The sequence below is a fragment of the Sturnira hondurensis genome, unplaced genomic scaffold, assembly GCF_014824575.4.
Source record: "Sturnira hondurensis isolate 20B ecotype Veracruz unplaced genomic scaffold, ASM1482457v3 Scaffold0022566, whole genome shotgun sequence".
In the NCBI taxonomy this organism is placed as follows: Eukaryota; Metazoa; Chordata; class Mammalia; order Chiroptera; family Phyllostomidae; genus Sturnira; species Sturnira hondurensis.
In genome coordinates this window covers 19,995,272-20,008,276 of record NW_028095197.1, presented here as the reverse complement: position 1 = coordinate 20,008,276, position 13,005 = coordinate 19,995,272, and the positions used below count along the sequence as shown (strand labels likewise).

The 13,005-nt window shown below is 45.5% G+C and overlaps 1 protein-coding gene across 1 annotated transcript in view; it reads right to left on the bottom strand.

Moving 5' to 3' along the window:
• SNX30 (sorting nexin family member 30) overlaps window positions 1-13,005 on the bottom strand; it is a 90,838-nt gene that overhangs the window by 40,835 nt on the left and 36,998 nt on the right. Inside the window, exons 2-3 of the mRNA XM_037036222.1 lie at window positions 11,369-11,560; window positions 4,760-4,870 (exon numbers count right to left, since the gene is read on the bottom strand). Coding sequence (XP_036892117.1) covers window positions 4,760-4,870; window positions 11,369-11,560 — 303 coding nt within the window. The remainder of the gene's footprint in view (window positions 1-4,759; window positions 4,871-11,368; window positions 11,561-13,005) is intronic.

The window sequence follows — 13,005 nt, the reverse complement described above, 5'->3', positions numbered from 1 at the left end:
TATAGGAAATGGAGTGGTCAAAGAACTTACACACATGACCCAGGGGCATGAACAAAGGAGGGGGGATCACTGGAGGGAGTAGGGGTGTTGGTGGAGGGGGGGGAAGGGGGAAAACTGGGACAATTGTCATAGCATAATTAATAAAATATAATTTGAAAAAATTCAAAAAATATATATGCAAAAAAGATTCTAAAGTTCATCTTGAAAAATAAAATGTGCATATAGCTAGAAAAGCTATGGAGACAAAGTCTATTGGGAGACGGGGACATTGGTGGGGACCTGTCACCCAGATGTTGAAGCAGTCTGTAAAGTTGCACTAACGCAGGGTAAGAGGAACACCAGACTAGACCCATCAATGAACAGAAAGGTTCAGAAACAGCCCAAGAACACACAAGTCCAATAAATGATGCAGTGTAGTGCACAAAGTATGGTAAAGGTGATTAGGTATTCAAGTGATTCCGGGACAACTCTCATGTGAAAAAAGTAAGGCCCTCCCATCTGACATCAGAATAAAATCTACATTTCATATTACAAATAAAGACAAAAGTAATAGAAGAAAACACAAATATATATTTTTAACATCCTAGGCTGCAAAAGGCTTCTCAGCCAGAAACTGTAAAGGAAAGATGAACTTGGCTGGGAAGAAAGGTTTTTTTTTTTTTTAACGAAATCAAGTCTATAATAAAAAATAAAAAAAAAAGAAATCAAGTCTAAGCCAGATGACAACTGAAGAAAAAGTAGGTATTTCAACTGAGTTCATTTCCTTTGTATAAATAGATATAGGGTTTTTTACAACCAATAAGAAAAAATAGAAAAATGAAGAGGCATTCATAAAAGAAGTGCCAATGTCAAAAGAAAAAGTCGTGGAAAGATACTCAGCATCATTAGTTAAAAAAAAAAAAACTTGCTGCACAAAGATGAACTTGAAATGTGTAAGACCCAAATGTAAGAGCTAAAACTATACAAATCTTAGAAGACAACATTCGTATAAACCTTTGTGAACCAGGATTAGTTAATGATTTCTAAGCTGTGACTAAACCTTCGTGAACCAGGATTAGTTAATTATTTCTAAGCTGTCACGCCAAAACCATAAGCAGCCAAAGGACAAAACAGATCAACTGGACTCCACTGAAACTTAAAACCTTTGCACTTCCAAGTACAGCATCAGGAATGTAAAAAGACAACCCAACCAATGAGCAGGAGAAAGATTTTGTAAATCATATATCTGAGAAGAGACTTGTATGAAAAAAAAAAAAAACTAAGCAAACAACTAGAACAGAAACAGAATCACAGAAATGGAGATCACATAGAGGGTTATCAGTGGGGAGGGGGAGGAGGACAATGGGGTAAAATGGTGCAGGGAATAAGAAACATAATAGCTAGGCAAAAAATAGACAGAGGGAGGTGAAGAACAGTATAGGAAATGGAGAAGCCAAAGAACTTACATGGACAACCCATGGACATGAACTGTGGGGGTGGGGATGCTGGAGGGTGGGAGGGGTCAGGCCGGTGCAGGGAGGAAGGGGATAAAGGGGAGAAAAAACACTGGGACAACTGTAACAGCATACTCAATAAAATATACTTTAAAAAAGAACTATTACAAACTAAATAATAAAAAAAAATTTAAATAGGCAAAGGATCAGAATAGATACTTCTCCAAGGCAGATAACAAATGGCCAACGAGCACATTAAAAAATGTTCAACCCCATTAGTATCAGAGAAATGCAAGTCAAAACCACACGATACCACTTCCCGCCAGCTAGGATGGCTATAACCCAAACCAGTAACAACCAAGGCTGATGAAGATGTGGAGAAACTGGACTCCTCATACACTGCTGGCAGGATGGAAAACGATGCCGCCGCTTTGGAAAGTGGTCTCACACGGTTAAATATAGAGTTACGTGACTGAGCAATGGTGGTCCCAGGTACCCACCAGAGAAAACAAAGACTTGCACACAAATGTTCGCAGCAGCGTTACTCATAATAGCGAAAACGTGGGCCCGTCTCCAGGGGCCATGAAAAGCGAGCAGGCAGACAAACTGCGGTGCATCCACACAGCGATGTATTATTCACCAGTAACAAGGAACGCAACACTGGCGTGAGCTACTGCACTGATGACCCTTGAAAATGTCACGCTAAGTGACAGAACCCAGTCACAGACGACTACACGTCTCACTCATATGAGATGCCCAGAACAGGCAATTCTACAGAGACAGAAAGTGGGTTCGTGGATTCCAGGCACCAGCGGAGTTAGAGGGTTTGGAAGCGAAAGGCAAGTCGCGTGGGAGGTGTCTCTTGGGTGTGATAAAAAGGCTCTAAAATGAATCCTGCAGGTAGTCGCACAACCTGTGAATACACGAAATGCCCGTGCCTGGCACATTTTAAATGGGTCAACTGTATGGCATATGAATTGTATCTCAATAACACTTTTTAAAAAATTAAAATTTAAACAATATTACACTGCCTGTTTAGTGGGCCTCTGTCTGACAACAGACTCTCCAGGGTAGGGGTCGCTCTCTGTCTTTAGCCCCTCACCTTCCCAAGAGCACCCATCAGACCTTTTAAAAAGACTAACACGAGGATGATGCTTAATAATAGGCAGATGCTTCCTAGTAAAGTTGCTGTAAAATTGATTTCTCCGGGGAAAATTTTTTTGTTGTTTCCAGTTTGACTTTCCTGTTTAGGTCAGAGATGCTCTCCCACATTAAATCTCTCTCTAGCCCATGCATGCACTAAGAGTTTCTGAAGAAATTTAAGTCTCCTCTTGCTTCTAAAATACCTTCCTACTCAGCTACTTCTCCCAGGCCCTAGGAAACCATACTTGGGATCATTCCTGGGCGTCTGGAGGCTGCCTTCCATTCTCTTCCAGGCAGGCCGCAGTGACTGCAGTTGCCGTATCTCATCGGCGGGTGTTGCTGCCTGACCTCTGAGAGTTAGGTACCAAACTTGAAGTACACTGTCGGCCAGGAGATGGGACACAATTCCCCTTAAGCACATAGCAAGGGCTACACGTAAACAGCGACTTCCTCCTGAAGAGAACAGTCAGGAAAGGGGGGAGAGAGGAAGGGTGAGTGCGCAGTGGAGACACCTGCCAGACACAACCTCCAGTCGGGTGGTCAAGGTTAATGTCAACGGTGATCAGTACCACTGACAGGAAATACCCTGGACAAGATGCAAAGAGAATGGCCCTTTATCTCTGTGCTTTTCCTCCTCGAAATGCATCGCCCTAGTCTGAATATGAGGGGAATATCAGCTAAATCTCCAATGGGGGACATTTTACAAAACGCCTGCCCAGTGCCCTCAGAACTCTCGCCATCATCAAAAACAAGGAGAGCCCGAGGAACTGTCACAGCCGAGCAGAGCCCCAGGAGACCCGACGACTCTGTAATGCCATATCCTGGATGCAATCCTGGGGCAGAAGAGGGCCATCAGGCACAAACGGAGGAAACCTGTGAAGGGCGTTTAGACGAACAAGAAGGGAGCGCTGCGGGTCCACTCACGGCGCAGCTGTGCCACACTGACGTGTTCATAAGCAAAAGTGAGTGTGGGGTTTGAGAGAACTCACTGTACTGCCTTCCCAATAATTCTGGAACGCTAAGACTATTCTCGAATACAAAGTCTACTTAAGAAAAAAAAAACTCACTAGCTGCCAACTTTGCCAAATTCAGATTTCTTTTTTAAAAAAATTCTATTTTAAGGAATACTTCCAACAGTTTCAAAGTGATAGTCTCTTCTTCAGGCATGTTTTTAAGTGATTATAAGATAGAAAAAGCGAAACTTCAGGCCTGGAGAGCAGGGGTGACCCCTGGTGGGGGTGGGGTGGGGTGGGGGCGGGGAGAAAGGACGGAGTCCCAGCCAAGTCCATCGTTCCCATCACAGCACCAGCAACACAGCTGCTTTCGCCTTGAAAGCCAAGAAAACCACCAGAGTGTCCCGCATATTCAGCCTCTTCCACCCATGGGGAAGAGGATGTGTTAAAAGATGCAGCGGTAACAGAAAAAAATTGGTGGTGCTAAGAAGTTATTCAACCAAGGTTACTACTGAAAGATAAAGCCCCACTGAAGACAGTTATGGCCTAAATTGCCCTAAAGCCACCAAAGCCCCAAGAAACACCTGGAGTGTAGTTATCACTCCTACTAAAAAAAATAAAAAGGAACCAGGAAAAGTACTCAATGTGTCTGCTGATTTTAAGTAGTCTTTTCCATTTTATTTGCTCTGATTCTGTTTAAAAATGTGCAGATAGAAGAAATAGCTACATATTGTGCTGCTTACATACACGAAGGTAAGGCGGCTTTGGGGTTTGTTTTTCACATGAAAAGCTGGTTGAGTGGACTGGGCACCAGGCTCCTGCTCCGAGGACCTCTGACCTCAGAAAGCCCAGCCCGCTGGGGTCGGAGGCACCGTTCCTCACCGGGGGCAGCTGCCCAACCTCAAGAGCAGTCTCTAAAAAGGCGGAAACAGTCTTTACCGAGGCAGCAGAAGAGAGCTAGGACTCTCCATACTTCAAAAACTCATCGCAATGGAGGTGAAAACCAACCCCCTCCCACTCGGGAAAGCAGCATACCATACAGCAAACCAGAAGCCAAAGCCAGAAAGGTAAAATACATTATCCAGTGTCCAAAACACGTGAGGGGTGGCCCCGGGCTCAGAACTCAAGGCAGTCTGCCCGTAACCTAGGGGGTGGGAGTGAGTAGTGCACGGTCTCAGGAAAGACAATGCAGGAGAAGAGAGTAACAAGCTTTGATGACTTAGTACCTACGGGAATGAGATGAGTGGGCTGCGACTCTTCCAGTTTGTTCCTCAGCCAGTCAAAGTCCTGGTATCTTCGCCGGACCGAATATTCAGGCAGGTCAAACTCCACCCGAGTGCTCTGAGGATAAGAAGAGTGGAACAGAATGAGCAAAGGGGAACAGGAGCCTCGTCTGGCAGAAGGGGAGGACGAAAGCTCTCTGCGAGTAACTCACCTGGGCAAGAACACACTTTCCTTCCACCAGACACACCAAACCGAGAGGCAGGGCTCACCAACACAGAATAACCCCAGGGCCACAGGGCCACAGGGCCCGGTGAAAACATTCAAGGATCTAGAATGAAATGTCTGCTTTTTTTATTTCTACCCTCAGAAAATGGAACTCAGTCAACTATCCCTCAGAATTGTGTTCGGAAACATTTGATTCATTTCCTCCAAAGTTAACTTGGAGAATTTATTTTAGCAGAATCATTCCACTGAGGATATTGCTACTGAATCCAAATTTAGCTCGGTTGGTTGGAGCACTGTCCCGATACGCCAAGTCTGCAGGTTCGATGCCTGGTCAGGACACATGCAAGAATCAACCAACAAATGCATGGGTAAGTGGGTCAACAAACTGATGTTTCTCTCCTGCCTCCTCTTTCTCTAAAATCAGAAAATGAAATGAAATGAAAACTAAAAAAGAAAGAACAGACCACCTGCTCTCTTAGAAGACAGATTAGATGAAAATAGAAAAGTTTTTGCCTCATCTGCCATATTCTGGCCAGAACCATAAAATTATACTATATTTTAGATGACAAAAAAAATCTACAATGGAACAATATCAAAATGTGATTGCACTGAAGAAAAATATTTATCTCATCCCCCTTCCTGATTTCAGTTATCTGAAATGTAATTATAGCGCTTTGATCATAAAAACCGACGTTAAATGAAATTAAATTAATTTACGGGCAAACATGATTTTTCCACATTAACTTGCCACCAGTAGTCCTGGCACTGCAACCAGATTCAATTGTACGTAAATTATGATTTCACTGTTAACAAGTTGGATATAAACGGTTCGAGGAAATATCTGTTACTGATACTGACAACTGCCCTCTTCACACTTGTCCTTATTTCCAAACTGTCACCTATTCTCAGACCATGCTTGAACAGTCACATACACACAGATTGCACGCTTTTTAAACAGCTCCTTTAAAGACAAAGGGGGGTTAAGAATGCAGTAAAGCTTGTTTGATGCTTTGGAAAGTAACAGGGTAAAAAATAGCCATTATAATACAGAAGGATGTTTGCACTCTCTGACCCAGTATTTATTTGACTTACTTTCACCACAACTCATTCTAGAAAAGATACAGTGATACACGAGATACGGTCAAATGACACAAATTAGAAGTAGGTGAGAAAGACAAAGGAAAAACAAAGACAGAGAGAAAAGCGGAGCCAGGAGCGAGGCTAGCAAAACACACTCACCTTGGAATTCTGCGCGCTGGCTACCCTGGGCCACGGGCGTCACCGAGCTTCTGGAGAGAAACCCAGTCACAGCACTCATAAAATATGCGAGCCAATAAAACTCCAACTCTGAGTTTTTAGTAGAGTCTTCCTCTGTGAAATTCAGGGTCTAACTTACAAAAAGGTAGTAAGTGTTTACCTCTGTTTTATCTCTAGTGTCTGTGGTAAACAAAGCAATAAGAAAGGAGAGTGCACACCCGAGAGTCACACTCAGAGACGAACACTGCAGCGTGCTGCCCCGTGTGTCTCCACACCGCGTTCCTCCAGCTAGGACGGCCCACAAGGATCCCAAGGTCACGAGTTCACATCTAAAGTCAGATGAATGAAGAGGTAACCGCACGCATGCGTGGTAATGAAGATGGTTCATTTTCACTGTCGCTCCTTATGAATATCCTCATGGTGATCTCTAGGTAACCCTGCCAATTTTTTTAACACTTTTGTAGACCTAGCACAGAGCCAGAGAAAGGGACATCTGTGAAAGAAAACAGACTTGAACCCTGAAGGGGAATTAAGACTAATTGATCACCCAGGAGGTACCCTGTCCTCTGAGCCTCATCCTCCCACGAAAGAACTCCTTCTGCTCCCCAAGTCAGTGTGTCCAATGACGGTGGCTCAGAGTCCTCCCAAAGAATTTCCACTCAATCCAAAATTGACGACCAGCTCCCTCTAGAGAGGCTTGCTTTTTATCAGAAATGCCATCGCCCCTGGCCATGGCTAAATCTTAAGAAGTCCGAGTGACCCCACTTTCCCCAAAGGGACCTCTTCCCTCATCAAATATTAGCCAGTCAAGCCTATTCCACTTCAAACATCCCCAGAGCCCTAGAAGACCAGTTGCAAAGGATGCTGGGAGAGGCTTTGGGGGTCCCCTCCTCCTTCTCCAAGGCTTCTTTTGAGAGCCGTCACTCACCTCCTTTTTCTCAGACTTCTGCCAAGCTCTCTGGAACACCCATTGCATCACTAATACTAAAGCCCTGTAGTTCTTCAACCTGTTCCAGTCCTGGAGGCTGAGAACACAGCCTCCTCACACCCATCCTGTCAAGTGGGAAGCTGCTCATTTTCACACATTTCATAAACCTCGTTTCCAAGACCAAGAGTTGTCACGGCCATCCTGCTTGCTCCACAGGGCTCCTTGCCGCCACCCCTCCCTGGCCCCGTGAGAGCCCCTCGAGGCTCACGCCATCCAGCTGTACCCCTCTCTCTCCCTCATCACGCTGTCACCCACTGACAGCCCTGTCATTTCTCCTGATTCCCTGACAGCGCCCAGCTCTGAGGTTTCCTCTCCAGAGCCTTTCCACGGCCTGGCTACCCTCAAGAGCCAGTCCACCCGCACATATGCCACCCACCACTAAGCCAACGATGTCTCCTTCCCACTGCCTCTCCCCAAACTGTATGGCACAGAAGGGCAGACGTCTCCCTCTCTAACGGGCACCTCCTGTGTTCCAGGCCGCCACTTCCCAGCACCCCTGGGTTTTCAGCCTCTTGGGACCTACGGTCCCTTGACATTCTGTCCATCCCTGTCTCTACTTCCTTCCTTAATCAGCGTCAATTCCCTGAGCCATCACTTCAACCTCTGACTTGCCCCCACACCCCACCCCCACCGTCCATCACACAGGTCTAGCAAAAATGCAACCATCCACTTCTCGTTCTAGCAGACCTGGGTGTGTGAGCACAGTCCTGAAGGCAAAGCAAACCCTGCAAAGCACATGGATCAACACCATATATTCCACAACAGGACTCTCGACACCGGCCAGCAATCTTTCTATACATCCTCAATCAACTCTCTCCCTCATTTTCCAAATCAGTTAGTACAAAGCCTGTGCAAATTTTGAAAACTTCTAAGCCCCACTTAAGAACTTTCCTATCCCTCTCAGTAGAGGACCTCATTACCTATCCACAGAGGAAAATGCAGCTGTAAGTAAAGAACCCCCAACTTTCTGCCACAAAAATTCCTTCCTTTCTCGAGAAACAATGAAAAAAGATTCCCCTCCCTCATCAAAGGCCACTTCCCTCTCTCCACTTTGGCTCGGGATACTATCTCCTCCTACCTCCCGGTGGCTTTCTACTCTCCGATCTTCAACCTACTGTCTCCTTCTCTACCCACACTGCCCACCTGGCACTTGCCCAAGCCTCTCCCATCCTGAAAACACACACAAGAAGCCCATCCCCCTCACACCCACACCCTGCTCCGTTACTGTTCTTTCTCTACATTTGCTTTCATTGCCAAACTGCCAACACTCATTGCAATGACTTTCTCACTTCTCACTCAGCCTCGCCCACTGCAAACTGGCTTCTGCCCCCCCACACCAATGAACCTGCTCTCCCACAGTCTTCGATAACCTTCTTGTCATCACATCTGATGTTCTCTTTATAATCCTCACCTATAACTTGACCTCTGAGCAGCATGTAGCCTGTGGACCACTGAAGCACATGAAAAGAAAAACTTGTTGGGGCTTAAGTCCTGGTAACAACTGTTTTGGTGATGGGGTAAAAGATGAGGGGGGACAGCGCCTAAAGGGAGCTGGAGGCTCCTCTCTCTTCCCATGCCTCTAGTCTGCTTCTACACCATCACCAGCCTCAACAGCCAGGCTGTGGCAGTAAACCACGTGCTGGGGGAGGCAGAGGCCACAGTGCTGGGGTGGAGGGGAGGGCAGGAGGCATCCCTCCCTTGAAAATCATGTCATGTCTCGGATCCAAGTTCTAGCTTCACCACACATTAGTTGCATGTCTCTGAGCAATTTTCTTCACGTCTCTGTGTCTCAGGTTTCTCATGTGCAAAATAAAAATACCACCAGTACCCATTGCATTGAGTGTGAGGATTAACTGCTGATATATTTAAAGCACTCAGCACAAAATAAATGACCGCTCATCCACACTGCGGAGCACTACTGCAGTCTTAGAAACGGCAGCGTAAACACGGGCTTACTGGCATTTATCAACACAGAAAGACATCTGTAACATGCTGAGTGAATTGACACCATGGAAACTTCGCATTTTTGTAAGCAAATTAGAGACAAATAATTCATAAAGTTATAAGTGATTATTTCTGGCCAGAGAGCTTAGAGATCTTTTATTTCACTGATTTAGCTTACTTGAGTTTTCCAATTTCTCTACAGTGAGCACATATTACTTCTATAAAATACAATTTAAAGGGTTTCTATCACAAACAAGTCTAGCACATGGTAAGTGCTCAGTAATTAGTTATTATGATGATGTTACTTTCTAGGAGCCTGCAGAGCAAATTGCCGATTCAGCCTGCCCTGAAAAGACCTCTCTCCACCACTGGAGAGGTAAGAAACCCACCACTTCGATTTACTCTGCCTACATTGGCTCTCAGCCCTCGGCTCACTTTAGCTCGGGCAAAAGCAGCTCTGTCCAACTTTGGCCGCCAGGAATCTGAATTAGAACTGGGAGTCCAAGCTTAAAGTAACAAGAGTAAGTACACACACGACCTTGTCCTCTGACCATTAACTTCGCTTGAGAACCTCAGCAGAAGTTGCGTGGGTTGGCCTGGAACAAGATCAGGTGCTTGGGACCCTGTCTTCCTGTGTGTCCTCTCTCTCACCCCCACACTTCCCTACATGTCCTCTAACACGGCATTCAGAAGGAGGGCTCCGAATGCATCACCAAGACAGGAAACTTGGTGTCGCTGTTTGAAACAGGAAAGGAACAGGACTCCGGTTTGAGAAGTGGAATTGACAGCAGTACGTCAAACTTAATTTTGTAGCAACTTTACCCGGAGGTGTCAGCATCGCAGAGAAGGAAAAAGGTGGGATTGGAACTTGGAAAAGGCCAACCTATGACATTATGTGACTTACAGGAAACAAAGAGCCCCCATGAAAAGAAACAGAAATAAGAACGCAGAGAGAAGGGGAGAAAGGAAAGAGAGGGGGCCCGGAAAAAGGTGGCGAGCTGTGGCAGGTGCCACAGCCTGTGAATCAGTGGACAAAAGTCCTGCGGGATTAGCATTTGGGGAGTCACAGGGGAACAGGGTAGGGGAACAGGGCAGGGAAACAGGGCAGGGCGGGAAACAAAGGAGGGGCGGGAAAACATCCCGGGAGGCAAGCACCGCTGTGCCAGCTAGCAGTCACCTTGCTATTCAGCTATTTAGAGCGCAAATTCAAGAAAAACTGGTTTTGCATTTCACTGACTGCAGGGTAAAAAGATAAGCTGACCCTAAGGGGAAAAACAATAAGCAACTGGAAATAATTCGTGGGAATTCATGTATCAACCTAGGACCTCTGAGGAGGTAATACACATCTAACTAAGCAGCCAGGCCAGTGCCCAGGAAATGGTAAGTACCCAGTGGTCACAATGACGGAGAAGACTGTGAGTTCATGTGCTGATGACAAATTTCCAAGGGTGAGCCGGGTGAGAGGAGGACGCGGCAATGACATCACAGTGGCACAGAGAAGAAAGTCAGTCAGTGTTAGTTTCCACCCTCCTTAACTCCTCCTCCACCAGCAAGTCTAATTACACCAAATGGTAACCATGGCCTCACCACAGAGACTTAGGTTAAATCAGTAGTTCACATTTCAAGTGCAATGTGACATTAATATGTTAAATAAGGAAAGGTAGAGTTGACCCTTGAACACTGTGGGGGTGAGGGGAGCTGACCCCTCCACAGGCATATAAATTTTAACTCCCCCCAAACTTAACTACTAATAGCCGACCATTAACCAATAGCATGAACAGTCAATACGTATTTTGCATGTTATAACTATCATGTACTGTATTCTTACGATAAAGTAAATTCAAGAAAAGATGTTATTACAAAATCGTAAGAGAAAATACATATACAGTCTCTACTGAGAAAATCCACATGCAGGTGGACGCACGCAGTTCAACCCCATGTTGTTCAAGGGTCAACGATGTAAAGATTGTTTCCTTTGACAGCTATAGTCACAACTTATCCTTCACTTTAAAATTGAAACAACTTAGGTATTGCATAACCCTTCTCATGTGAATGCAGTCACTCTCTTGGAAGGCCACACCCACAGTTCCACCACAGGGGAGTGGAGTTGCACAGAAGGAGAGAGAGAGCAAGGGCAGGAACTACAGAGGCTCCTCCTCCTAGACAGCCCGGCACGGGCGCAGGGCAGCAGAGGGACCTACTTTGGTGGTGATCCTGTAGGTGATGTAGGTCTCCATGGTGCAGACGTGCTTCTTGGGATCGTCCACTGTGACAAAGAGATCTCTGGTCTCACCATCGATGTCATCGTCAAGCTGAAGTCTGTTGAGAAGGGAGGATGAGGAAGCTGGACTCGAAGCACCTGCTGGCGTACCACCGTTGGGCAGAATGAGGTCCTGAAAGGAGAGAAGAATCACCTTACAAATTAAATGAAGACACACACCCGGAGAGTATGAGCAAAAAAAGCTGGTTTCGCTAAGCCAAGAAACACCTCTCAATACAAAACGACTTTCAAAGAATCTGGGCCTCTCCTTACGTAACATTTCTTAAGTGGACAGGCCTTTCACAACCAAGAGAAACAAACCAAGTTCATGGAATTCGTCTTCCAGCAAGGACAGGGGAACCCACAGGAGCACGCAGTTCAAGGACAGAGAACACAGCAGCCCCCACCGTCACCCGTCTCAGCAGAGAGGGAACTTGGTGCACACACCACATGTTCTTGTCCGCTTTCTCAGGGCCACCACCTGGGCCCAGGGACACACTGAGGGACCCAAACCCTCCCAAATATTCACCACATTGAAGGACTCAATCAACCATCACAAAGAAACAACTAAACATTATGTGCCTCCTGAAAGAAGTTCATTCGCAAAACCGCCTATGGAGCATACTTGCCAAACAACAGTGAACCTGAGCCCTGAACCATCTGTATTACGCAACCCTGGTTTACAGGAAACACCAGGGAATGAGGAAGCTGTTCAGCAGTGCTATGAGGATGCAGTCAGCAAAATCCGCACTGTGTGAGACTGTAGGGAACTGAAGACCCAGCTTTTTCAGTAAATAAACTGCAAGGGAAGAAACAGATAGAGATGGGAGCACCTGGCGATGTAAGGAAACTCAAGAGGCCTATAAAAATTGCAATGGAACCTGATTAAAAGAAAAGATTTTGAGATAGTCAGGAAAACTTGAGTATTGGTCAGTTATTTGATGACATTAAGAAACTATTAGGTGTGATAATACAGGCATTAAGATTTTACAAAGTTTTCATCTTGTAGAAATAAGTATTAAAATATTGATGGGTGAAATAACAGGAAGCATGGTATTTGCTTAAAAATAATTAAGGATGTGGAAGCAGTAACTGCAGTTTTGTTACAAAATTTTCTCCTTTGATATATGTTTAAAATCCTCCACAATTAAAATTAGGGGGGGAGCACAAATGCCAGGGGGAAGAAAAGGAAGAAAAAAATTTTTTAATTACCAGTAGGGACTTCTTCCTCTTAAGGCCTTGGTAAGAAACCATTTGAATAAATTATGACCCTAATATCAAAAAAGGGTGTAATCTTACAGCTACTTTTTTTTACTGGTTTTAACGTTTGATAAGAGACAAAGCCCTGTCTGGGTATGAAACCCTCTGAATGTGACTTTGGAACCATCAGGAGGCAGACACTAAGGCTCATGGTGAGAAAGGGATGAGACACCATGGAAAGTGCCTTGATAAGGAACTTGGAAACCATTCCTGGCCTGCGGGTCATGGGGGCCCAGGGTGGGGGCGGGTGGTGCCTCCCCCAGAATTCTCTGTTCTGTCTGCAGGCTGGTGTGACTGATCCCCCAGGTTACAGAACAT